Source organism: Wyeomyia smithii, chromosome 1 (genome assembly GCF_029784165.1).
Source record: "Wyeomyia smithii strain HCP4-BCI-WySm-NY-G18 chromosome 1, ASM2978416v1, whole genome shotgun sequence".
NCBI lineage: Eukaryota > Metazoa > Arthropoda > Insecta > Diptera > Culicidae > Wyeomyia > Wyeomyia smithii.
Window position 1 is genome coordinate 15,212,539 of NC_073694.1, and position 24,745 is coordinate 15,237,283.

At 41.8% G+C, this 24,745-nt stretch overlaps 4 protein-coding genes across 4 annotated transcripts; 1 reads left to right on the top strand and 3 right to left on the bottom strand.

Annotated features, from left to right (window-relative positions):
* Positions 1-3,779: 3,779 nt before the first annotated feature.
* Positions 3,780-5,648, bottom strand: LOC129716594 (uncharacterized). The gene has a single exon (XM_055666429.1). The coding sequence runs from the start codon at positions 5,646-5,648 to the stop codon at positions 3,780-3,782; it is 1,869 nt and encodes a 622-aa protein (XP_055522404.1).
* Positions 5,649-6,287: 639 nt separating this feature from the next.
* On the top strand, positions 6,288-8,189 carry LOC129716595 (uncharacterized). Its single transcript, XM_055666430.1, has one exon. The coding sequence runs from the start codon at positions 6,288-6,290 to the stop codon at positions 8,187-8,189; it is 1,902 nt and encodes a 633-aa protein (XP_055522405.1).
* A 5,320-nt stretch (positions 8,190-13,509) lies between these two features.
* LOC129728901 (uncharacterized) lies at positions 13,510-15,477 on the bottom strand. The gene is made up of 2 exons (XM_055687377.1): positions 14,048-15,477; positions 13,510-13,987 (listed from the first exon to the last, which is right to left on the bottom strand). The coding sequence occupies exons 1-2, from the start codon at positions 15,433-15,435 to the stop codon at positions 13,579-13,581; spliced, it is 1,797 nt and encodes a 598-aa protein (XP_055543352.1). The 5' UTR covers positions 15,436-15,477; the 3' UTR covers positions 13,510-13,578.
* A 3,789-nt stretch (positions 15,478-19,266) lies between these two features.
* On the bottom strand, positions 19,267-21,491 carry LOC129716596 (uncharacterized). Its single transcript, XM_055666431.1, has 2 exons — positions 20,551-21,491; positions 19,267-20,490 (listed from the first exon to the last, which is right to left on the bottom strand). Exons 1-2 carry the CDS (start codon positions 21,139-21,141, stop codon positions 19,267-19,269), a joined length of 1,815 nt encoding a protein of 604 aa, XP_055522406.1. The 5' UTR covers positions 21,142-21,491.
* Between the last annotated feature and the right edge of the window lie 3,254 nt (positions 21,492-24,745).

A 24,745-nucleotide genomic window follows, 5' to 3' on the forward strand; every position in this document is an offset into this window, starting at 1 on the left:
CTAAGCAAGGTAGAAAAACGCTCTTTGAACCGTTAATAAAAAAAAAAAAAACAAGCAACGTAGGGAATAAATGATCTCAAATGGAATTTATAAGAGCAAAAACAAACCTTCTCATATTTCAAAAAAGCTCAAAATGCTGAAAAAGGAAAAAAATAAAATGATCCTAAATTGAGCTTGGAGTGGCGAAAAACGCTTTCAAACGCCAAAACCAAACTCAGAATGGCTAACAGGTCGAAAGACAAAATAGGCTCATAGAAGCAAACATTAGTTGACATATTGGGACGGGGAGATTCTAACCAACTTTTTTGGCTACTGCTGTTGTGAAATTTTCACTGTTTAACAAGGAAGTGTTGATGATAACTGAAGAATTACAAAATTGTCCATCATTTTATCAATCCAACGACATGTTGATTATTGTGATCCATCATGTGGTTACATTAGTATTACCGTTTGAAATCTTTCATTCCAACGTTACACCTTGGTTTTGGTTTCCGCAGAATGTATCTCAATATAGTGCGGTTAGACGTAGTTCTACGTCAAAAAGTCAATAAGGAATGACGAAAAACACATCCAAAGGTCATAATAGGGGGAATAAAACTTATTATTGGTCAACAACGCTTCCTTGAAAGATTATCAATTGTGCTCAAAATGGCGACAAAGCACCTCCAAGGCCACAAAGAGAAAAAACGCTCTATCTACACTGAAAATAAAGATGAAAAAAATCACAGGAAGGTTGTATGCAAAGCCACGACCGCAAGGTTGAAGTAGAATACTTTTACAAGTAAGATAACCCGGCTGCTTCTTGCGTGTCAGTCATTTTTTCTAGTAAATAAACGTTGACCGTTCATTGGCAGTATTGTAATTTCTTTTTGTTTGATATTTTGAATGAAGTTCATTGAATATTTTTAAATTATGTGCAAATGAGAAATTGAAGTCCTGCTGAATGGTAATATGCACATTTGATACGACATCATTAAATGGGAACGGAACAAAGGCTACGGTTATGCAGAACACGAATGCCTGCGCGATGCGATTCGCCTTACCGTGGTGAAATGTACAGCTCTTTTTAAGGCGAAGTAGAGCTATACATTTCCGCCGCGCCGTTATTTGCGTTCTGCATGATCGTAACACTAAGCGACGCAAACACGTAATAATAGTCAGAGTATGCATGTAGATGAAGATAATAAACTTTGGATTACAGCGCAAAACGAGAATATATTAGGGGTCTTCACATCGAACTCGTATACGAATACGCAGCCGTAAACTGTGTATCTTCCATTACTCGTCAATGGAGGTGAGTATTTATACGACTGGGTATTTGTTTACGAGCTCGACGTGAATACCCATATTAACTCTTCAAATATTCATTTGTGTTCTTCAAATTTCAGTTGTTCAACTTAATATCCGATAAAATGTCTGTTCATTATTTGATGAGGCTCTTATAAAGGCAAAATGATGCATTCCCAATTTACTAGGTCCATAACTCTTTCGACCGTGCTTGGGAAAGTGCGGTATAACGACCAATCAGAGGTCGAATTTTGTGTTTTACCAAGGCTTGAGAATTTTCAATAGTACAATAGTTCGAATGATAAACATGCAATTTCATGCATTTGGTAGGAATCTTAGAAGATTTTCTAATCGATTGCTGTAAAAACGAAGGAAATCCATCGAAAACTAACCGATTTATTAGCATTTGAAATTGGACATATTTCTCACTTTTTTCAGTTTTAGATTTTCATTTCACATTCCTATGTAGCCGAACTTCTTGAGAGAAGTATTCTACTTCAAAAAGAAAATGATCCGATAGTTAGTGATAAAAACATTTCTCAGAGACAGAAAAAAGACCCAAGTTTGAGCTCAAACAAGCGAAAAAACCCTTTCTGAAGACCAAACAATGATCTCAAATTGAGCGTGGGCACTTTCCAAGACATAATTGAGAAAATATGTGAAGTTAGAACAGATTCCTTCCAAAATTTGCAAAAAAAAACTGGAAAAAAGTGGCCAAAATTACAGGTCCGCCAACCTGACGCTTGATGTGAAACCGTCAAGAGTCGCACCACTCAGCTTCATCAGCTTTGTTGGTGAAACAAATCCAACCTTAATCTGCTACAACTCGTTGTGTTTCACCGCATCGTACGCCACCTTGAAGTCTACGAATAGATGATATATCTGCAGGTAGCAGGAAACTCGTCTAAGATCTGTCTCAAGGTGAAAATCTGGCCCGTTGTAGATCCGTTCCGCTCGATAACCGTACTGATATTAACCGTCAAAGGTTTCCTGCAATGACCTTCCTGCAAAAGACTAGACGGACCATTTCTAGTGTTTTTATTGAATTCGAACATATTGATTTGTACGGTAAAACAGAAATTGATATTTCACACACATTTCACAGACCGTTATTATAAAAAAATGCACCAAAGAATCTGAGTACACCATTCGATTCGTTATGACGTCCAGAATGTTTGGTCAAAATTTCAAAATCATCGTACGGTACATTTTTGAGTAATGCCCTTTTGAAGGTTTTAAAGTACAAAAAAGTGATATAAAAACGTCGAAATACGTATTGTAAAGCTTGTTTTGCAACCACTGTTTTATGAAATTACTTCCAAAATAGTTTCTACACATTCCAAGGGTTATATTTCAAGACAATAACAATTGGTGGAAAGATTTATTTGAAAATCCCACAGTGCACAGTGGTCTAAAATCGAAAAATCGTGATCGTCCTATATTTGACTGTGAAAAATTGATGATTTAAACAAGGCCTTATTTTTGGCGTTTTTAGTTTTTCGATCAATCCACCTAACAGTTACATAAAAAAAATATTTTTTCTAATTTTCAATATACCAGATTACTTCCTTCAGCAAAGTTGTAAAAAATTTTAAAAGAAAACTATTGCTGAATACTGAGATGTCCTATCTGTACGTTAGACACGACAAAATAGAGTTTTTTGTGGAACACCCCTCCTTAAAATCAGTTTTTTGTCTATAACTTTTTCTATGATTGTCAAACCAATAAATTTTATAAAGTCTTGAGAGAATCTTAGTTGAATGAATGAAATTTTAGAACATTTTGCATTGTTTTGACCATTACAGTCAAAATTATATACAAAAAACAAATTTTAAGGAGAGGTGTTCCACAAAAAAAACTCTATTTTGACGTGTCCAACGTGCAGATAGGGCATCGCAGCATTCAGCAATTGTTTTTCTTTTAAAATTTTCCACAACTTCGCTGAAGAAAGCAATCTGGTATATTGAAAATTAGAAAAAATATTTTTTTTACATAACTGTTAGTTGGATTGATCGAAAAACTAAAAACGCCAAAAATAAGGCCTTGTTCTATGAAACAATTTTGCTGAAGACATTAGGTACATAAAATCAATTTTTCACAGTGAAATCAAGGACGACCACGGTTTTTCGGGTTTAGACCACTGTGCACTATGGGATTTTCAAATAAATCTTCCCACCAATTGTTAATGTCTTGAAATATAACCCTTGGAATGTGTATAAACTATTTTGGAAGTTATTTCATAAAATTGTGGTTGAAAAATGTGCTGTACAATAAGTATTTCGTCTTTTTTATATCACTTTTTTGTACTTTACAACCTTCAAAAGGGCATTACTCAGAAATGTACCGTACGATGATTTTGAAATTTTGACCAGACATTCTGGACGTCATAACGAATCGAATGGTGTACTCAGATTCTTTGGTGCATTTTTTTATAATAACGGTCCGTGGGAGCACCGTGATCTGCTTTTTATTTCTTGCATGTTACTGTTTCATCATGATTGTTTTTTATTATTAACGTTACAAAGTTTATCTAATAGCAGCTTCAGAACTCTAACCTTTTTCGAAGCCAGCTCCAAGCCAAACACAACTCCGGTGGTAGTTAGCATTATTCCGCCAATTTCGTACGCCCCAAAAAGATGCTCATTGTTTAGCCTTTTCGGACCGGTGGTTTCCTTCGGTCGTCGGAAGAATTCGTAATCTCCGTACTGGGTTACCCAGAAGCTCATTAGTCCGGAAGCTTGAATGTGTTGGATTTGGGTGTTGAACTGTTGTGTCAGGATGGACCTCTTCGGATAGTAGATGGCGACCGTGTACGTAGAAATGAACTCGCGACAGATGGGTTGGAAGCCACCTCGCCTTCGGTACAGTCGGTTGTGGTAGGCCATGTGATCCAGAGCCCCCATCACTACGTCTTTGGACTCCGGATGACTCAACAGCCACTTCAGCCGACGAATGATGTTGTTATGCTCCCGAGGCAGGTGGCGAACTCTGACAAAGCGAGAAGGTACGGCTTCGTAGTAGCGCTCGGCTGACTCGACTACGTAGTACAGAGCTTCAGTTTGATCGATTTCTGCTAGCGTCTGAAACGGAGGCAACGTTGATTTCTTCTGAAGGAAGCGATACATTGCCCCTTGGTAGAGGGCCCGTAACACCAAATTAAGAAACATCCACATAAAGAGAAGGGTTCGTGCAAAGTTCCGTGATGGGATTGAATGCATTGCTACTCCTAAGAATACTTGCAGTAGGTTTAGAAATGGAGTGCGTATATCTTTGCCATACACGAAATTTTGTACATTATCGTTTTTACATTCGACTAACGCAATCACAACGATAGCCCCCGTGACAAAAATAACTACCGCGTACCAAACATTTCGTTGAAATGGTAGAAACAGCTTCTCGAATGCGGTATAACGACGGCCTCTGGGAACTGCCAGAACCAACGCTGTTGTGTAGTGCGCGATTCCGGCTTTTAGGATTTCATTCCTAGCTGTGGATATTCCAAGGCAAGATATTCCAAAATCTACCTCTTGCCGTTGAATCATCCCTACCAGCCCGGTGCTGTTTTCCTTCAACGCGTAACCCCACTGTTCACCGTGGTCCGGTTCGACGATGGTAGTTTCGAAATTCAACTTTTTACTCAGAACATCCAGTAGATCGCCTTCAAAGCCGCTCATTCCTCTCGTATCGTTGTCCGAATATCGCATGATGGTGAAAGGCCAAGTCTCAAATGACCCGACATAGAATCTGCATCGATGGAAGGATTTTGTTTTATCTGGATACAATAGATTCAGCTGATAGGGTGAATTCAGATGAACTAAGTTTACCATACCGCAGCGTCCTTCCAGATATGGTACATAAGACCATAGTTGTACTCCGCGATTAGTGTTTCCAACTAAAACGACATTGGCAATCTGCAGTCGCCACAAATCATCGAACACCAATCGTACAACCGTTTCGTTCAGAATGTCACTGTGCACAATCAGGAATCTTCCGGATGTTTCGTACTCTTTCAACAACAGCTCCTGGTACAACAGCTGAAAAGTTTTATATTCGTCCACAAAAAAGACACTTCTCAGAAAAGTTCCATCTGCTGGACCGTCGTCAAACTGCACTGCTATGAGTCCGTTCAACTGTTTGATCATTCCGTCGATAAAATCCTCATGCAATTGCTCACCTGCCCCGGATGAGGCTCTCCGCTGTATCAAAGTCGGTTCGAACGGTTCCCGAAACGCTGTCAATAAAATAGCGACCACATTCGCCTGCATGGATGGCATCACCGCCAGGCTAGGAATATGCATCAATCCCGTAGATGGTGCTGTTACGGCCAGCAGCAGTCCGAGCAGGGTCGTCCTCGGTTGCATGATTAGTGACAATCTGTCACTGATCAATTAATGCGGTTTGGTTTTATGTGCTGCAGTCTAATTATGGTAGGCTTTGATTTTAAAACGGAGTGTGGAAGGCTAATGGCGACCGTCAGCCATCATTAGCTTCATTGTTGCTTGGACCAGCAATTATTTCATTTACTTGGGAAATGGTAAATTACAATGAAATAATTTGCAACAAAAGATTTTTCGCGTCTAAAAAACAGTTACATTGAATGAAGTTACCTCGAGTTCTAGAGAATTATTGTACGTTGCGAGGTATCTTTTATTGCTGTATAAACTCATAAGAGATTCGAAAAATATAAATCAGAGCTCTTAATTTTAAGTTCCAGTAGATATGAAATACCCTCGAATAGAAAAGTAGGAATCGAAATTGATAGACTGTATAATTATATATGTATATTATGTTATATATTAAGAAAGTAATATAACACACCAATTATTTCACCATTAGAATAGGACTAGGAATTACATTGAAAGCTTATAACGGGTTGCGTGATCCGGCTTAATTCCTTCCTTCACGCTTAGTTTTCCTAACCTGACTTTAGTTGAACATCCATCCCAGGCGATATTCGGGAGAGACTAAATACAAAGCACAACATTGTCCTAGTCCCAGTCATGCTGAGTCTACTACTGCTAGCCTTATTACCACCGATTCCATCGGCGGGGCACTTCATAACCCACGTCGAGTCTCCAGAATTCCCGCTGCGGGACGCAGCAATCGCCGTCATCACCGAGTTCTACGCAACCAAATGCAACCACATTTACATTCGACGTCGCGCCACCAATCCGAGTAGTGTCTTCATTCAGCGTGATCTGATCGATCAGCTGCTGATCGGGATTGGGTCTCGGATTACCGTGCAGCTGGAAACCTACCGGGCACAGGTCTTGAATCAATCGCGAGCGCATAACGTGTTTCTGGTGGATGACTACGAAGCCTTCCGGCGGATTAGCTCCGGGATGAAGATTCGAACGTACGACTACACGGGCAATTTCCTAGTCCTGGTGAGCGATTCATCCAACAGTAGCTACCGGACGGTGCAAGCGATCATGGATGATTTGTGGTCGCACTACATTGTCAATGTTGGTGTTCTGATGGCGTTTGATGAATACCCGGGGAATGCCTTTTACTATACGTACTTTCCGTTTGGAAGTGGATACTGCGAGGAAGTTCGACCGTGGCTTTGGAAAGTTTTCAGTGGTGGACGGTTCGTGAGTGCGACGAAAGAGTACTATCCGGCAAAGTTGGAGAACTTTTTCGGATGTCCGTTGAAGATGGCGACCTTCGACATTCCTCCGTTTATGATGCTGCAGTATGGACCTGGAGGGCAATTGGTTAACACGGATGGTTTGGATGGGATTGTGGTTCGGGTACTGAGTCAACGGTTAAATTTCACCGTAGAGGTGCTGGTGGTGGATCCTCCCGACTGGGGAGTAACGGCAGAGCTGGGACAATGCACCGGGGCGGCTCAATTTGTACGGGATCGTTTGGTGAACTTCACCATAGGATATTGGGCGGTGACTTACAGTAGGAACCGGTTCATGGGAAGCACCTTCCCCTACTACACATCCCTTGTGGCTATTGCCGTTCCTCCCGGAGAGCCGTACAACTCCCTGCAGCAGCTCTATCTCCCCTTCAAGTACATCATTTGGTCATGCGTTTGTACCATTCTGACACTAGCTGTAGTGATGATCATGGTTATTAATCTCCAACCTTCCACCGTACAAAATTTTGTCTTTGGGAGGCTGGTAACCACTCCAACATTAAACACTTTCAACGTATTTTTGGGTGGAGCTCTTACTCGCCTACCTGGTCGGAACTTCTCGCGAACCTTATTGGCCTTCTGGTTGTTCTACGGTATTATCATTCGCACCTCGTACATGGGTTCGTTATTCAAGTTCCTGCATTTACAACCTAATCGAACTGTTCTTCAGCTTATCCCTGAGTACATTACCGCTGGCTACCAAATCCGGATGGCACGAAACTACAGCTATCTGTTCGATGCCTTTCCAACTATGAACGCCCATCTACAGCAGACGACACTTAGGCAGTTCTACGAAAAAGAGATCCTTGAAATGCAACTTCCGACTACTCGCTATATTCTGCTAGCACCGATCGAGATGATCTCCCACGTTAACCGAGCCCTTACCAAGCACCAGCAGATGCTTCGCATCACCAGAGATCGGGTGTACCTTTCGAAGTTGGCAATCTATTCGCAACGTTCGGCACCGGTTCTACAACCGTTTAGTGCTCTGCTGGGGCGGTTTACTGCCGCCGGGTTGATCGATCAGTGGGCTTCTCTGTACCATCAGCCGGTGTTTTTGAAAAGTAGTACCACTTCAGAAGGACCTCGACGGTTACGTTTCCTTCAGGTTCAGGGTAGCTTCGAACTGTGGACCGGCGGGTTGCTGATCAGTGTAGTGGTTTTTGCGGTGGAAAGCGTTACCGGTTGGTGGAAGCGACGGTTGCTGCGAAAGAGGAGACGAGTCGCGCCGAGGCGTATTACTTTTCAGTTGTAGGTTAGAAATTGAATCGATGTTCGGTTTATTTATTTTAAAATGGAAAAGTAACTTTCATATTTTCGCAAAATATATAAATGTAAATTTGACCACCTTCTTGGGTCATTAAACCGATGTGGAAAACGACGGGATGCGATATATTTTTCCAAATCTGTATCAGATTTCCAGTTCGCTTCTTTTTCGCTTCTCCTGTTGCACACATTGTCTGCTTAATGAACTGCATAATGAATTGTTCAAAATGTTGAGGGGTAGAAGCCGTTGTTGAAAATAGAAATTTGGTTCGACCAAAACCAATTTTCAAATTTCAGATCATGAATCATCTTAATTTTAAGCGAAAATATTCTGTTTCACAACTAGTAATTCACCACTTATAAACTCTGATTCTCATATATCGTGTCTTGAATACTGAATTGAAAATCCATTCAATTCTAAATTTAGGTGACAATGTTTCATTTTGTTGAATTGAAGAATTAGTTGCACAATTGAATAGAATCGAACCACAAATCCGTTCAAAAATCTCTAGTGAACTTCGAAGTTTCGGCCTTTTCGCGGTGGGAGCAGAAAAAAGTGAGCGAAAGCATCGATGACTGGAAGCGCTGGTTGTTTGCAAACGTTAAAGAGAATTTTTGCGTCGTGATAACAATGGATAACGTTGGATTCTATGCTATTAAAGGGAGTCAAAAAGAGCCTCTACAGACAAAACAGAAGTAGGACATTGTAGCGTTAGCAAGTATCACATCACGACCCTTGTATTTTTGAAAAATGGGAAAATTTCTCGATTTTCTAATACTGGGTCAGAGTATCAATAGTGACAGGCTTGTGACGACTAGAATAATACACACGCTTAACGCGACCGCTCTCTGCACACGATAACCCGATAACACAACCGGTCACTCACTTGAACATACGAATTTGAAACCATACCTCACACTCTATGTACATTTCTCTTTTTGTAATAAACTGAAAATCAACCTAATTAGTCGTTGATTATAATTACCTATAGATAAATCCGAGAAGTTCCCCAAAGACTCATCTTAATGGGTGACAACTAAAATTTTGGATTTTTCTTGAGGCTCTCTTACTCAACTACAAACACCCTCAGAGAAAAATTGAAGTATGTATATGTAAGCTCTCTCTCTCTCCTTTTTATGCCAGTATTTTTTTTTTGTTTTGTTTGCGCTTGTTCAGTTCTGTGTGAAATAGCGTCAAAATAAGGAGCCTTGCACAAACACATTGTACAGTTCTAACTGAACTGCTCAAAAGGTAAATTGGCATAAAGCTCAAAGTAGGCAACTTCAAAAGCGAAAGAAAAAGAGCACAAAAATTGAGATAAAATGAGCGATAGAGAACGGGGAGATAGATAGAGTGAAGAAAAATACAAAATATTATAATATTTGGATAAATTTCAAAATAATGGAGTAAATCCCTTTATCGCAAATGTTCAGATTCCATAATTCAAACCCCAATCTAAAGTCATTTTTGTTTAACGGTAGGGCTTAAAAGTGTCTTCTTCTCAAACAAAAGTTTCAACGCAAAATTTGAGCTCAATCATAAGAGATACATTTTTTCATTCGTAGAAATATACGAAACATCGATATCTGTTGTTATTCAGCGTTCCAAAGCGAGCGGGAAGCAAAACCATTCTTCTCCGTTCTGCTTCAGAACGAGACATATGTAACGCTTCTCAAGTCTCCCCTGAGTAGCAGCAAGCACGCACCGACACGCAAAAACTCTTTTGTATTGCTACTCAGCGACTGTAAAAGAGTACGCGAGTTTATGCTAGCGAGTAGAAGTACTCGACTAGGAGGAGTGCTTGGGAAACTGTGCTCGAAACGAAAATGCTTTCTTCATCTACCCGGTTTTGCTTCGTGCACCGACAGCCGAACGTGGGGGAAGAATCTGTTAAGTATCGCATACTGGAACGTGTAGGGTATCGGACTGCTTTGGTAAGAAGAGGATTACACGCGAGGAAAAGAGTAGGCGCGCGTGTGTGCATATGATCTCGGGAGCGAATGCGAGCAAGGAAGACAGCGAGAAAGAACGAGAAATAGCTTGAATGAAGAATGCTCCAGTGTGTGATATCGGCAGCTACGAGAACCTCACTTAAGGTATTGTATGCTGTATATGAGTGATAACAACACTAGTGTTAATTGAAGAAAAAAATCACAAGTGTTGTGTGCAAAGCCTCGATCATAAGGTTAACGTAGAACTACTTAACAAATTTCAACAGTAGGTGCTAGCTGCAATACTAGTGCAAAACCAGTAGGGAAAAATGTTTTATCTTCAATTCATTCGTTTGATTGTCCTACAAAGAACAGTTTGTTGTTCAATTTATAATCGGATAGGATGCTGATGGCACCTTTGTGCTATTCCAATAGACAGCTGTTGCCATTCGCTCCTGTTGAATTATATCCAACGTACGCACCACCTGAAAATAAAATGATTTGTTCGAACAAAAGCGGGCCCCAATATAGTCCATGTTGATGTTATGAGAGGCCACGCCTGGTTTGTAACAAGATTTTGTCTTCTCCCAGTTTCGTTCAACGCAAGATGCTATGAATCTCATTTCATGTTGGCAACTAGCGGAAAAGGACGGATTGTTGAGCTCTCACACAAGCAACAATATAAGTCGTATCGTGTTGCGGCTTGGAGCGACAAGTGTTTTTCTTCTTTCGGATCCCGTTGGATGGAAATAGATAGCAGAAGATAACATTCGATTACGCTGTTGCGTGTTGCTGACAAACACGAGAATGCAAAAAGAGTTACTGCTCTTATCGAATATTTTTTGATAATGAGAAGTTTAAGTGCTACCACATTTCAATTCGCATATATAAATACGACATCACTGAACAAGAATGCAAACACTATGCGACGCAAACAAGTTTAAGAGGGTTTATGCAGATCAAAATAACATTTTACTGTCAATTCTAATGTGAAACAAAAAAATAATAATTCTTTAATCATTTATATGTTTGTCCTCAAAAGGACAATTAGTTGTTGAATTTAAATTTGTATATGATGCTGATCGCATCTCTGTGCTACCCCAACAGTGGGGATCAAGACACTCTAACAACACCTTCGAATGTTATAATTCTTATAATCTTTGATCCCAGTATTTATATCACCAAGTGCAAGCTCCCAAAACCAAAATATCTTCAAAACTCTCATCTGATATTCCCAAGTCCCATATCCCAGAGTTTTAGTCTCAAATTCCATATTCCAACTTTCTGAAATCGTACGAATCGATAGATTCGTAAGTTGAAAATCCACGAAAGCCAGTAGCTCGTGCGTCTGTCTCAACAGCGCACAATCACCGGGTGCGGTACGTACCCCGGGGTCTACGACCTCTTCCTGATGATTCTTTGCTGAGAATAGTTTTGGCGGCTCTTACGTCAGGTATTCTGGTTACATGCCCAGCTCTTAACTAATAGGTGTCCCACATCAAATTGCATTACCTTTTTGGGATGCTTTCGTTGTGCCTATCGTAGTCCAGTATTTTTCGATAGACCTTGGCTCCGGTGCGTTGGGGAGCGAAAGTGACCCAGTTGGTATTGTACCACTTCAGGACAAAATTTGAATAGTGGCACGAAGCTAGATCCAGCCAGAGGATCGTAGGTCTCTCATGTTGCTTCAACAGAGGAAGCAGATGCTTCTGTAGACACTCGTTGAGGTAGATCTTCCCATTTACAGTTCCAGTAGTAACGAACGGCGCACTCCGTTTGCCACATGAGCAGATCGCTTACCAAATTAGGTATTTCTTGACAAACTTTGAAAATCTCTGCTTCCTTCCTTCCGCCGAAATATCAAACATGTGCTGGACAGTGAAGAGCAGCAGCCCTTCAAGTTGAAAGATGAGACAATAAGGCTTCGTCAGCGTCTGGGTGTACAGATTCCAGGCCCATGATTTTCTTACCGTTCGTCACGATTTTGAGCCTTTTGCACTTTGTACGTATGCTGTCCCTCCCCCGCGACTGATGTATCGTCCGCTATTCGTACGCATGATGTTGATCCCTCCAGCGTCATTCGAATCAGCTCAACTAGTTGTTCTGGAATTATCTGCTTTAGCTCATTTCGCTTGTCTGAATCGTACGCCTCCTTGAACCCACAAACGGATGGTTAATCCGTAAGTTGTGTTCCCGTAACTTATCTAGGATCATAAAAAGTTTCGCCAACGTTCTTAATCTCAAGAACAGTGTGCGAGAAAGTATTTTGGCCTTCCTTGTGGAAAGGCTTTTCAACTAGTGGTGGATCGCATTGCGTAGTTGCTGCTCCAGAAGCTTGGCCGGGATCCCGTCCTTCCCGGCAACCTTGCTGTTTTCAGATTGCTGATCGCTTTTTTTTGTTGTCATTCACCTCCATTGTCAGAGTCCCCGAGAAAACGTAACATCCGTAATGTCCGAAAAGTGTGGACCATCAATCAAAACATGATTGATCATTGAGCAGGCAAAGGCGGAAAATAGGCGCTATAGAAAGCCATTCCTCTGATCACAGCGAAATTTTGTTAACCTCAGACCATTAGCATTGATTTCAATTCCAAGTCATGGAACTGTATTCTTTATAATTTAAAAATTTAGCTTTAACCCTAAGATCAATAATGTCTAATTCCAAATTTTTCAAATGGCAGCTATTAAATTTTGAATTACAAATCTTCAATTGAAAATTTTAAATCTTGTAACTCAAAAACTCTTCATCTTTAGGTCATTAAGAAAAATGAAGCCTTTAACAATAAATCAATAATTTTGAATCCTAACAGCTGGATGAGCAATAGAAAAAAGAAAATATCGAGTCAAAATGTATAGGGTATCGGCTCTATTATCATCAGGTGTTACTATTATCGTCCGGGGGGTAAATGATGTCCTAGAGCGTTGATTTCTTGCTTGATGATTCTTCATAATGCAGAGCATCTTCTTGCAAAAAAAAGTTTTTATGACTTTATTAACCTCCGGACAATTATTGGAAAAACCTGACAATAACAGAGCCGATACCCGCGAACCCAACGGCGTGAAACGCCAACACAGTATTAACATTTCAAGGTTTTAAAAGATGTTGTTCTCTTGACGAAAGTGGAACCGTAAATCCACAATTAAACGAGGAAAAATTATATAAATAAGTAGTAAACAGCTGAAAATATCTGTTATTAGCTTTTTAAAGAATAAATTGAGAGGCCTACGATACTCATAAACCAAGACTCTCAAATTGAGATTAAAACATTCATTATTCAAACTGGAAACTTGACAGTGAATAATTAGAACCGTCAATGAAAATCAACAACTTGGAAAGATCTTGAACTGTAAAAATGATACCAAAAACTTTAGCTCCTTTTATTTGCATGATTAAATCTATCCAGCACTGACCTAAGAGCTCTAACCCTGCTGGAAGCTAGTTCCAGTCAAAACACAACTCCACTAGCGATCAGCAGGATTGCGCCCATTTGGTACGCAAAGACAAGATATCTATTGTTCAAACGTTTCGGTCTCGGGGTTTTCTTGGGCCTTCGGAAGTCATAATCTCCGTACCGGGTAACCCAGAAGCTCATTAATCCGGAAGCTTGAATATGCTGGATCTTGTTATCGAATTGTTCCATTAGTATTGACCTCTTCGGATAGAAGATGGCGACCGTGAAGGTAGAGATGAACTCGGGACATATCAGCTGAAAGCCACCCCTTTTCCGGTACAGCCGGTTGTGGTAGGCTATGTGATCCAGGGCACCCTGGACCACATCCGGGGACCTCGGATGACTCATCATCCATTTCAGGCGACGAATGATGTTGTTATGCTCCTGCGGTAGATGGCGAACTCTGGAATAAGAAAGTGTAAAATTATGCTCAGCTAACGATGGTTGCCACGTAATTTAATACCTTTGATAACGATGTGGGAAGGCCTCGTAGTAGCGTTCACCGGATTCCACTACGTAGTACAGTGCACCAGTTTGGTCGATTTCATTCAAAGTCTGTGACGGCGGTAATGTTGACTTTCTCTGGAGGAATCGATACATCGATCCCTGATAGCAGGTGCGGAGCACCATCGAGTGAATCATCCACAGAAAGAGAAGCGTTCGAGCGAAGTTCCGTGACGGGGTTAAATGAATTGTAATACCGAACAACACTTGGAGTAAGTTCAGATATGGAGAGCGTATGTTTCTTCCGTAGACGAAATTCCGCACATCATCGTTTTTGTATTCTACTAAGCAAATAACAACGATTGCTCCTAGAACGAAAATTGCTAAAAAATACCAAACTTTTTTCTTAAACGGAAGAATTAATTTTTCCAACGATGAATACCGGCGACCTTTCGGAACAGCTAGAACCAAAGCCGTGGTGTAGTGAGCGATTCCAGCTTTGAGAATCTTAATTCTGGCTACGGATATCCCCAAACAGGATATTCCAAAGTCCACCTCCTCCCTTTGAATCATTCCCATCAACCCGGTACTGTTTTCCTTCAACGCGTAACCCCACTGTTCCCCGTTCCCAGGTTCCACGATCGTGACTTCAAAGCTCAGCCTCTTACTCAGCACATCCAGCAGATCACCCTCAAAACCACTCACTTCTCTAGTACCATTTTCCGAGAACTGCATAATGGTGAAAGGTCGAGTTTCGAATGAACCCACCTTGAATGGGAATCCGTGGAAAGATTTGGTTTTGTCCGGATATAGTGTATCCGCCGGATCGGAAGCCTCTAGTCGAATTAAGTTTACTAAACCACAACTACCCTTCACATATGGAACATAAGACCATAGTTGAACTCCGAGCTCTGTGTTCCCAAGCAGCACTGCGTTGATAATATGTTGTCTCCACAAATCGTCAAAAATCAATCGTGCAATAGATTCGTTAAGTCGGCCACTATGGACTATCAGAATTTTACCGGATGCTCCGTTCTGTTGGGCCGTGAATTCCCGAAACAGTAACTCATAAGCTTCGTAACTATCCACCAAAAAGCCAATTCTATTGTTTGGTCTTCGGAATGTTCCATCTACCGGATTAGTGAACTGCATAACGATGAGTCCCCGAAGTTGCTCGACAACCTTGCTGATTATACTTGCGTGCAGCAGTCCGCCATCAGGCGACGAAGCTTTTTGCCTTATTAACGTCGCCTCGAATGGATCTCGGAAAGCTTTCAGTAGAATATTGATTACGTGCTTTACCAGCGAATCTTGATTTGCTGTCAGTTTGGGAACGATTATCGTTCCCGAGACGGGCGCTGCTGCTACTGCTACTAACAATCCAAGCAGGCACAACCTTGATTGCATGATGGATGACAATCTGTCACCTCGTAAACTAATGCGTTTGGTTTTATACGTTCCTATTTCTAATTGATAGACGTTGACTTTAAAAACTGACTGGTACTGTGTGACACTGCCCGGGTTAATTGACGAACAATGATGCGTTTTATTGTGGCTTCCGGCAGCAATTACTGGAATGAATATGGGTTGCACAAATTGCACCTTTGTCTGACGTATAAACGGGTTTAATGCACGTAGCATTCGACAAAAAAGTTGGAGGAAACTATATTTACTAAATGATGACCGATTTTCGTGCAAGCGCTGAGATTGGGGTGTTGTGCTTTTATTTAAAAAAAAGCGCTTTAAAATACTGTCTCAAAATACTTTGGAAATATATTCCAAAACAATCACTAAAATTAAAATCCTTTAAAATATTTCTGAATTTAGCTTGCATTCATTTCTGAAAGTCAATAAACAGTTATCAGAAATTCATATCGTTTTAAAATAGTTAGATAACAAGTTATGCTCATAATCGTCGAAAAACTTTCCCAAAAAGATGGTAAAAGAGACGGTAAAATAATAAAATGAAACGCTTCTGAGGCTTAGAAAAGATTGAGAAAAAAGAAATCAGGTTCAAATCGCTAGGAAAACATGCCTCTAACGACCAATACAGGAAAGGGTTTTGAATAAAACACTATAGGCTCAGGGTCGGATTTCAATGCTGGGGGACCGGGGCAGTTATTTTCGTGTCCCTATTTTGAAAAAAAAAAATAGAGGTATGAATGACTAGAAATCTTAAATGACATAAAACGCCAACATAAAACAAAAAAAGCTTAATTTGCTTAAGCCAATTCTGGAAAAAACAACAAAAATTTAATCTCAAAATTGATTTGAAATCGTCAAGAAAAAACAAAAAAGAAAATTATGCTCTAAATCACTGCAAAACAATAGAAATTGTAAAAAAATTATCCTAACGATATTGTCAAGAATCGTTGAAAACATCTTTCAAGGGCAGAAATGATTCCGAATGTTTTCAAATATATCTTAGAATCGTTTAAATTCTGTCTTGAGGCAGAAAAGGCCTCATGTATGCAATAAATTGTTTTAAAGAAACCATGAAGAACAGGTAAAATTGTCAGTGGTGGGCACCATTCCGCTAATTCGCTAATTCGCTAACTAGCGACGCTAAAATTCAGTTAGCGATTTAGCGATTTCGCTAATTTTTGAGCTGGTTAGCGAAACTGTTAGCGTCGCTAAAATTTTGGCCTTCGAAACGCTAATCGCTTATTCGCTAAATTTTGTGGAGAAGCGACAATAGAAATATATAGAAAAACTGTGGATTGCTGATGGCGTACGTAAATTGCTCCAAAAGATGAACATACTTTACTGCGAAAGTTACTTTTGTCAGTTTTTTTACGCTAGAATGGAGTTCCAGTTATCGTACAAGCCACAGGAGCATTTTGAAGAACAAGCACAAGGTCCCCGATCAGAAAAACTAAACAAAAATGTAACAGAAGCTGTTAGTTTGTTATACAAAAAACCTTTCAGGTTGTGTTTCAAATTAGATCCCGTTAGGTGTTAAAATAACAGAAATTATAACAATAAATATTCTACTAATATCAAACCCATATCAAGTTTTGTTACTAACGTATCAGCTTTCTAACAAAATGAGATAGCATATGGAACAGTATAATAACAACCATTGTTATAAACTACAGGTTTTGATAGAGACGAAAAAAATGTGAGATTTGTCTCAAAACAACTTTGTTTCAGGATTTGTTTTTAAAACTCATTCAGATTATATTTTGATATCAAAAACATATGGGAAAATACAAAATCGTATCAAATTATGTTATTTGTATCTCGTGTTGATAGAATTTTGTAATTTTCTTGTTATGCTCTTCTGATCGGGTCTAGATTGAATTTTTGGCACACCAAGAACTTTGGTAAATTGCAATGCGCTTGAAATTATGAGAACTTTGGTTCTACTTTTTCGATTCAGATAATAATTGAATTTTCATGAAAACATTCCTAAGAGTATCTATTTTCAATACAAGCTAAATAACTTTTGTTATTCTTGTTTTTACAAAATCAAATATGAATACCGTTTCGTGAACCTCTTACTGTAAATAGCTTTAAAAAGTAATTGTTTTCGTTTGTTTAACCAAAACAGATCAAAGTGGTCCAAATCTTACAAAACATGAGCAATAAATATAGTGATAAGACTATTTACATTTTAAAAAAGTTAGCGATTAGCGATTAGCGAAAGTTCCGCTAATATGGGTTTAGCGTTTAGCGTTCAGCGATTATCGAGCTAAATTTTCCGGTTAGCGACTTAGCGATTAGCGTCGCTAAATTTTCGGTTAGCGGTGCCCACCACTGAAAATTGTCTTCTAATTCAATCCACAATTTGTAAAAATGTTATGAATAGTGAACGAGGTCAAAACTCATGAAATAGTAAAAATGGTTTGAACAAGGTCAAACATTACCGTCCGTCACACCGTCCGCGAGTAAAATGAACTCTCCAAGCTTCTTAAGAGATAATAACGACAACTCTTTCAATGCATTCTTTGGGTGTCCTGAGAAGGACAGTTTTATGCTTCATCTAAAACCGGATACGTAGATCGGAAAATTACTGCTAAGATGTGACCGTCCGCCGCACCATCCGCTAGTGAAGTGATTTGTTTGAACCGAAGCAGACTATTATATAGCTCAAAGAGGGCACTCCCAGTTGATTAAGTATAGTATTCTGTTACAATCGATTACTCCAAAAAAGAAGGAAAATCGTTGAGAACTAATTGAGTAAAAGTATTTGAAATTGAACATGATATCGTCCTTGGTTCTAATTTAAGATTTTCAATTCACTCCCATATAGACCTTTTCAAAAGACGTAGTTGTACGTTAAAATAAGGAATGTCTACTAAAGCACAGAATGTCGAAAAAGATTAAGAATAAAGTCAGAATTTATAAAAAAATGTGGAAAAAGCTTATAAATAAATGGATTTCACCATACACCAATAAAGCTCTGAAAAGATCCGAGATTTTGCACTCAAAAATGATGACATTTAGTGCAAAAAATGTCGCTTCAGCATATAAGCTAGAAACAAAGTAACATAAAGATGAATTTAGAACCGCTAAAAACACAATTAGGTTGAGATTGAATAAAAAAGTTCTAAAAATGGGTGGAGGGCCTAACGTAGTTGGTAACATCTCCGCCAACCACGCTCGTGGCCTGGGTTCGAATCCCAACGCCGACATAAATGTCGATGATTGTGGGATGGCGTGATCCAGTCACAATCAACCCAACTGGTCTAGATTTATTCCTAGCCGATACCGGGAGATTTTCTGAGGCGAAGAAGCTCTTGGATCACGCCTTCCATCGCATGAGGAAGTAAAGCAGTTTGCGCCGGTCCGTTAATCAACGGGTCGTAAAAATTCCAAAATAAGAACAAATTTATTCAAAAAACTTCTGCCAAGAAATCGAAAAAAAAACTAAAAACCATGTAAATATAAACAAAATTAATATACCATATATGTTCAAAAACGTCAAAGGAGTCTAAGAGGTGTCAAAACGATAACTTTCATACAGAATCAATTGTGTCAAAAATGTCAACAAGTGTCAAAGACTGTCAATATGCGTCAAACCGTATCATAAAGCCCAAAAATGCTCCAAATGTCAAAACCATTCGAATTTTCCTTGCATTGGTTTAAGAAAATGGCATAAATTGGTGCTATGGTTCGTCAGAAAACTTCTATTTTTGTTTTATTACCTTTTCTTTTGAACACAACACAATAATCACATCGATTACTGCGACATTTAACGCTAGTTGACTACCTTCCACTATCCCATTACAACTTCTACTTCCTATCGAAACGTCCCCGCACGACCTCACCCAGAAACGCGACAAAACATCCACCCAGTGCAAAAATCAACGACTGAAAAGCTCCTCCCAGCTGTTCCAGGGTTAGCTTCCTTAGCTGCTCATCATCCGTCTCCATCACGGCAGCGTACTTCTCATCCACGTAATGATTAACCCAAGCCTGCACCAGTCCATTAGCGTTCAACTTCAGTATCTTATCGTCGAACGGCTTCGTAAGGCAGGAGTTCAACCGCAGACCAACGCAAAGCGCATAATTGTACAACCGCTGCTTCATGATGTGAAACTTGCGTCCCTCGGTTAGCCGTGCGTTGTCGTAGAGGATCTTCTCGTAGTTGGAAATGCGAGCCCCGCGGAGGTGCCCATTCCGGATGGCGTCATCGAAGTGATGGATTCGCTCGGCTGGAATGGTTTGGACGAGGGGTTTCATCTCCGGCATGTGATCGAACACGTAAACTTCCGTCGGGATCAAGTACAGGGGGTAATCGTTGTCCACCAGCTGTCGGAGGGTACTCGGGGTCGAGCGGTTTGGTGATTGCTGAAGAATGTAGAAGAGAGCTTGCTGGTAGACAGTGCGTAGTATCAGGGCGTAGAGTATCCACAGGGTTAGGAAGAATCGGGCGAAGTTCCGCCCCGGGAGCTTTAGTAGGGATCCACCCAACAGTGAGTTGATTAGGTTGAGCGATGGAGTACGGACGAGCCGGCCGAATACGAAGTTTTGCACTTGGCGGGGCATCCGAGCGATGATGAGGATGGTAAGGAAGCTGGCAGCGAGCAGTCCGGTAAATGCTAGCCACAGTGAGTTGCTGTAGGGAAGCAGTAGCTTCTCGAATGCGGTGTAGGATTCTCCCGGGGACACTATGACCAGCAGTTTCGAGTAGTAGTAGTTTTGGGTTAGAGACATGTACTTGTGGCGGAGGTAGTTGTAGCCGAAGTATCCCAGGGTGAAGTTAGTTTCTTCCTGCATGACCATAGACATCGCTCCGGTTGACGTTCCATTTTCGTAGATCAAACCGAAGCGTAGTCCGTGCGGGACTTCCCGCGGAATGATGGTGAAGTTCAGTGTAGTCGATAGATAGTTGAGGAGGAGGGAGTCGACTCCGGTTAGGGAGGAGATTTCTCCCTGAGAGCTAATGTGAACCTGCATGAAAGCCGAGTATGTATACACGGCAACTTTCAGCGGACATCGATGGATGTCGTCCAGCTTCGCTGGATAGTGCCCGTGCGATTGACGGAATTTCCCATCGACGAAGGTGTTCCAGACAATGGGCTGTACTTTTTCACAGAACCGAGAGTTGAACGGAAAGTATGTGAACATGTCGGCCCGATTTGGAGTCCTGATGCTAGCGAATAGTACGTTAACATTGACCACGTAGCGTTGCCACATCCGCTGCAGAATTCCAAGTACGATCTTCTCGTCACGCTCATCAACGGCTTCCAGAGAGAGTAGAACAATCAGATACCGGCCGGCGAAGTTGAACAGCTTCGAACACATCGTGCTGTAGATCTCCTCGAAGGCCGGCATACCATCGACAAAGAACAAGTTAAATATCCGAGGTCTACGCAAGGGAACGGTGATTCGGTTTACAATTTGTACCGACAAACGGTTGCGGGCAAATGAACTCAACGCGTGATCGATCAGATCCTGTAGCAGCCCGGTTGACCGACCATCCGCAGCTTCCCACGAAACGAATACGGTGTAGGCTTGATCGCTAAAGTCTCTGCTGCTGGTGACGGCTGCAGTGGCCTGCCAGAGCACTTCGACTGGGGTTTCGTGATCGTCGATTGGTTCGAGGTTCTTGAAGCTAACTACTGACGAAGCGGCGTGGATCAACAGCAGCGCTGCTAGCAACATTTTTGAAGATGCGAGTTTACCAAGTGCGAAAAAAATCCCCGTTGATTCAAATTTATTTCACCCCTTCCTCGGTAATGGATAACATTGTCTAGCGTGACTAAATTAATAACCGTCTATTAGTACGCGTCGCCATGCGACAATTAGTTCGACACCTTTTAAATTCGCCCCATTTGTAGGCGTTCAGTTTGCTAGGAAATGTTCGTCGCTTTCGTACTAATTGTGAACGTTGTGGTCGGAAAATCGTCGGCGTTTTTCAGTCCTGAACAGGTGCGGTCCGATCTGCTGATGCAAGCAACTGCGAAAATTATTCAGGATAATTTTATCAGCGACGTGCACGTTGTTTATTTTTCCATATTTTTCCACACCCAATGGAGTTATCCAGTGGAGAAAGTACTTCAGGAAATACGTCAGCCACTTCCGGTCGTAATCGATACGTTGAAAGGTGTCCGAGAGTTGCAATTGAAGCGAAAGTTCAATGTTATTCTACTGGACTCGCGACAGTCGCTGTCAGATTTCAACGCTAATTTAAATGAAGAACGTTTCGATTTCATGGGTTACTATGTGATAATACTTCAGAAGGAAACGGAGCTCTATTCGCTGTCATCAACGATTCTTCAAAAAATGACAGCCCTGTCAATCTACAACAGTATAGTTCTGTATTGTAAGGATAAAATTGTATTAACAACAAGTTACTTCCCGTTTGGATCGCCCGCAAATCCTAAATCCCACCTGCAAGTGTGGAATATGCTTGGAAATTTCACCTCAACTCGAGTGGTCTTCCCAAAAAAGCTGCTAAACTTCTATGGCTCCCCCCTACGAGTGGCTCTCTTCACCGTGCATCCCTTCATGGAGGTCATTCACGATCCGAACAGTAACATCGTAGACTACAAAGGCGTCGACGGAATATTACTGAAAACCCTCTCCGGGGTTCTTAATTTCACCATTGATCCCATCGAAGTTCCGTTCAACCTACGCTGGGGAACGCTGAAACCGAACGGTACCGCAACCGGTGCTATGGAATTAGTTCTCAACGGCACAGCGAATCTCACGTTGAGTTTCTTCGGACACAACTATCTACGGCTGCGCTATATGTCCGCAACGATAGCCCACCACCAAACGGCGCTTGTTCTCGTCGTGACGCCTGGTTCCGCCTATGGAACCTTCGAGAAACTCTTGCTACCCTTCCAGCACGATCTGTGGCTCTGCATCCTGATCGCCTTCCTCCTTGCAATGCTAACAATCGTCATCCTCAAACTATTTCCCCATCCTGTGCAGCGATTCGTATTCGGACGGACCAACCAAACACCCTTCCTCAACCTGTTTCAGTCTTCGATCGGAAACTCAGTCTACACGCCGCCGGGACGCAACTTCGCCCGCTACTTACTACTACAGTGGATCATCTTCGCCTTCATCCTCCGTTCCGGTTACCAGCAGGTTATGTTCTACCACATGCAGCGCTCGAATAATCGCTCCACGATCACCAGCTGGTCGCAATTCATCGCCTCCAACTATCGAATCTACGTAACCCCAGCCGAACTGTACCTTTTCGAGGGGCTCAACAGTGCGGTAAAGTCGCGCATCACCATGATCGCACCGAGCGAAATCCCCAACACACTACAAGCCATACGCACCGGAAGCTTGCAAGGAGCTCGCCTCAACTACCCAGAATCAATCCACCATCTCAACCAAAAAGCCCTCGCCGAGAAAGGTCCCTTCTACCGCCAGTTTCAGGAACGCCTCTACAGCTACTCGATCGGTGTCTTCTTCCGTAAAGGATCCCCCCTCGTTTCAACCTTCGACCACAAAATTCAACCGTTGGTTCAGCACGGACTCGTGAAACATTGGCTCAATCATGTGCTAGACGTGAACCTGGCCACGGTCGTTAAAGCCAGCGAGAGACTCATTCGCATGAAGCCACTAACGCTTCTAAAGCTAGCCGGAGTGTTTGAAATCTACGCCGCAGGCGTCCTCTGCGCCTGTGTAACCTTCGCTTTAGAGCTCTGCCTCAGTCACCTTCGAAAGCTTTAAAAAGGCTCCATTTCACCCATTATCGATTACTAATTACACTCGTATCATTATCGAGCCGGTACAAAAGACTAATCGCCTCTATTAAGCGAACGGAAATGCGATACCGGTGCTCACTAGCAGTTATGATTTCGACCGTACTATCGACGCTGCTGCTTTTGCCGTTCAATTCCAGCCTGATTGAACCGACCGTGCCGGATCCGTTTCTCTCGTCGACCGTCGCCGAAGTACTGATCTCGAACTTTCAGTTCGATCATGTACCTACGCTGATCAGCTCGACGTCCGAGCGAAAATCACCCGTTGGATTGGTTAACGAGGTTCTAAGCCTGCTGCGGGGTCAACTGGAGATACGGTTGGATCGTTTTAGCGAATCGAAGCGCGTCAACTATGCGCTGTTCTTCGATGGGTACTTTTCGTTCCGTAAGATTCTTCAGGATCTCGGCATCGCGGATGATCTCATAGCTGGACGCTATTTGCTGGTCTACAGTGGAGAGGATGTTCCGACTGACGAGCTGCAACGGCGTGTTTTTGACGATCTCTGGAAAAGTCGGAGTGTCGATGTGGATCTGATGTGGAGCAATCAGAGCCGCGTAGAAGTGTGGACGTATTTTCCATACGCGAAACCGTTCTGTGGATCCGTTAAACCGGTATTGCTGAGAAGTTTCACCCCGGATGATGGGGTGTCACACCGAAATCTGTTCCCGGCTAAAACTACCAACTTTAAGGGTTGTCCGCTGAAGGTTGGGGCCTTCCAGTGCAACCCGTTCATGATATTTGATGACGTCGAATCGCCGAGAAGCATCAGTGGGATCGAGGGCGACCTGCTTAAGCTGTTAGCGGAGAAGCTCCACTTTGACATCAATGTCATCGTGCCCCCGAACGACACCATGTGGGGCCGTGCGGACGGTGAAAACAGCACCGGCATGATGCAGTTGATTTATGACGAAGAAGTGGACTTCGGTTTATCCAGCCTCGGGCTCGATCAAACGCGAAGTGCGATCCTGAAGCCGGGAGTGGCTCATCATGTGAGCAAGCATGTATTTGTGGTTCCGCCCGGTAGGGAATTCACCTCTTTCGAAAAACTGTTTGGTCCGTTGGCTACGGATAGCTGGATCACGGTTTCAGCATTTGTTCTAACGGGTGTACTAGTTATTGGAGCAGTGGGAATGTGTCCCAAAAAGGTTCAAGATTTTGTATACGGGAACGGAGTGACAACACCGTATCTGAACCTGTTCGGCATCTTTTTGGGCAACAGTATCACCAGAGTACCGGGAAGAAATTTTGCAAGAACAATTCTCATCCTGTTCATAATGTTCAACGTGACCATTCGTTCCGTCTACCAAGGATCGCTATTCAAATGTCTGCAAAACAGTCATAGTTATGCTCCGATGAGTAAACTCGCAGAAATCGAACAATCCGAAGGACTTATATACACAGTACCGTTCTACAGCGACCGCTACCTAATGTACATGCCGCAAGTATCGCAGCGGATACGTTTGCTACGGCTCGTTCCGGACATCATACTGTCCAGTATTGAGTGGCTGTTGGAGCAACCAGGATCACGGGATGTATTGCTCAA

What these genes read in the sequence shown, in the direction of transcription:
- LOC129716596 (XM_055666431.1), bottom strand. Translation starts at nt 21,141, where the DNA reads ATGTTGCTAGCAGCGCTGCTGTTGATCCACGCCGCTTCGTCAGTAGTT. An exon ending in GTGAAAAAGTACAGCCCATT is followed by an intron (nt 20,491 to 20,550) that starts GTCTGGAACACC and finishes TATCCAGCGAAG; the next exon opens with CTGGACGACATCCATCGATG.
- LOC129716595 (XM_055666430.1), top strand. Translation starts at nt 6,288, where the DNA reads ATGCTGAGTCTACTACTGCTAGCCTTATTACCACCGATTCCATCGGCG.
- LOC129728901 (XM_055687377.1), bottom strand. Translation starts at nt 15,435, where the DNA reads ATGCAATCAAGGTTGTGCCTGCTTGGATTGTTAGTAGCAGTAGCAGCA. An exon ending in TTCCCACATCGTTATCAAAG is followed by an intron (nt 13,988 to 14,047) that starts GTATTAAATTAC and finishes TTCTTATTCCAG; the next exon opens with AGTTCGCCATCTACCGCAGG.
- LOC129716594 (XM_055666429.1), bottom strand. Translation starts at nt 5,648, where the DNA reads ATGCAACCGAGGACGACCCTGCTCGGACTGCTGCTGGCCGTAACAGCA.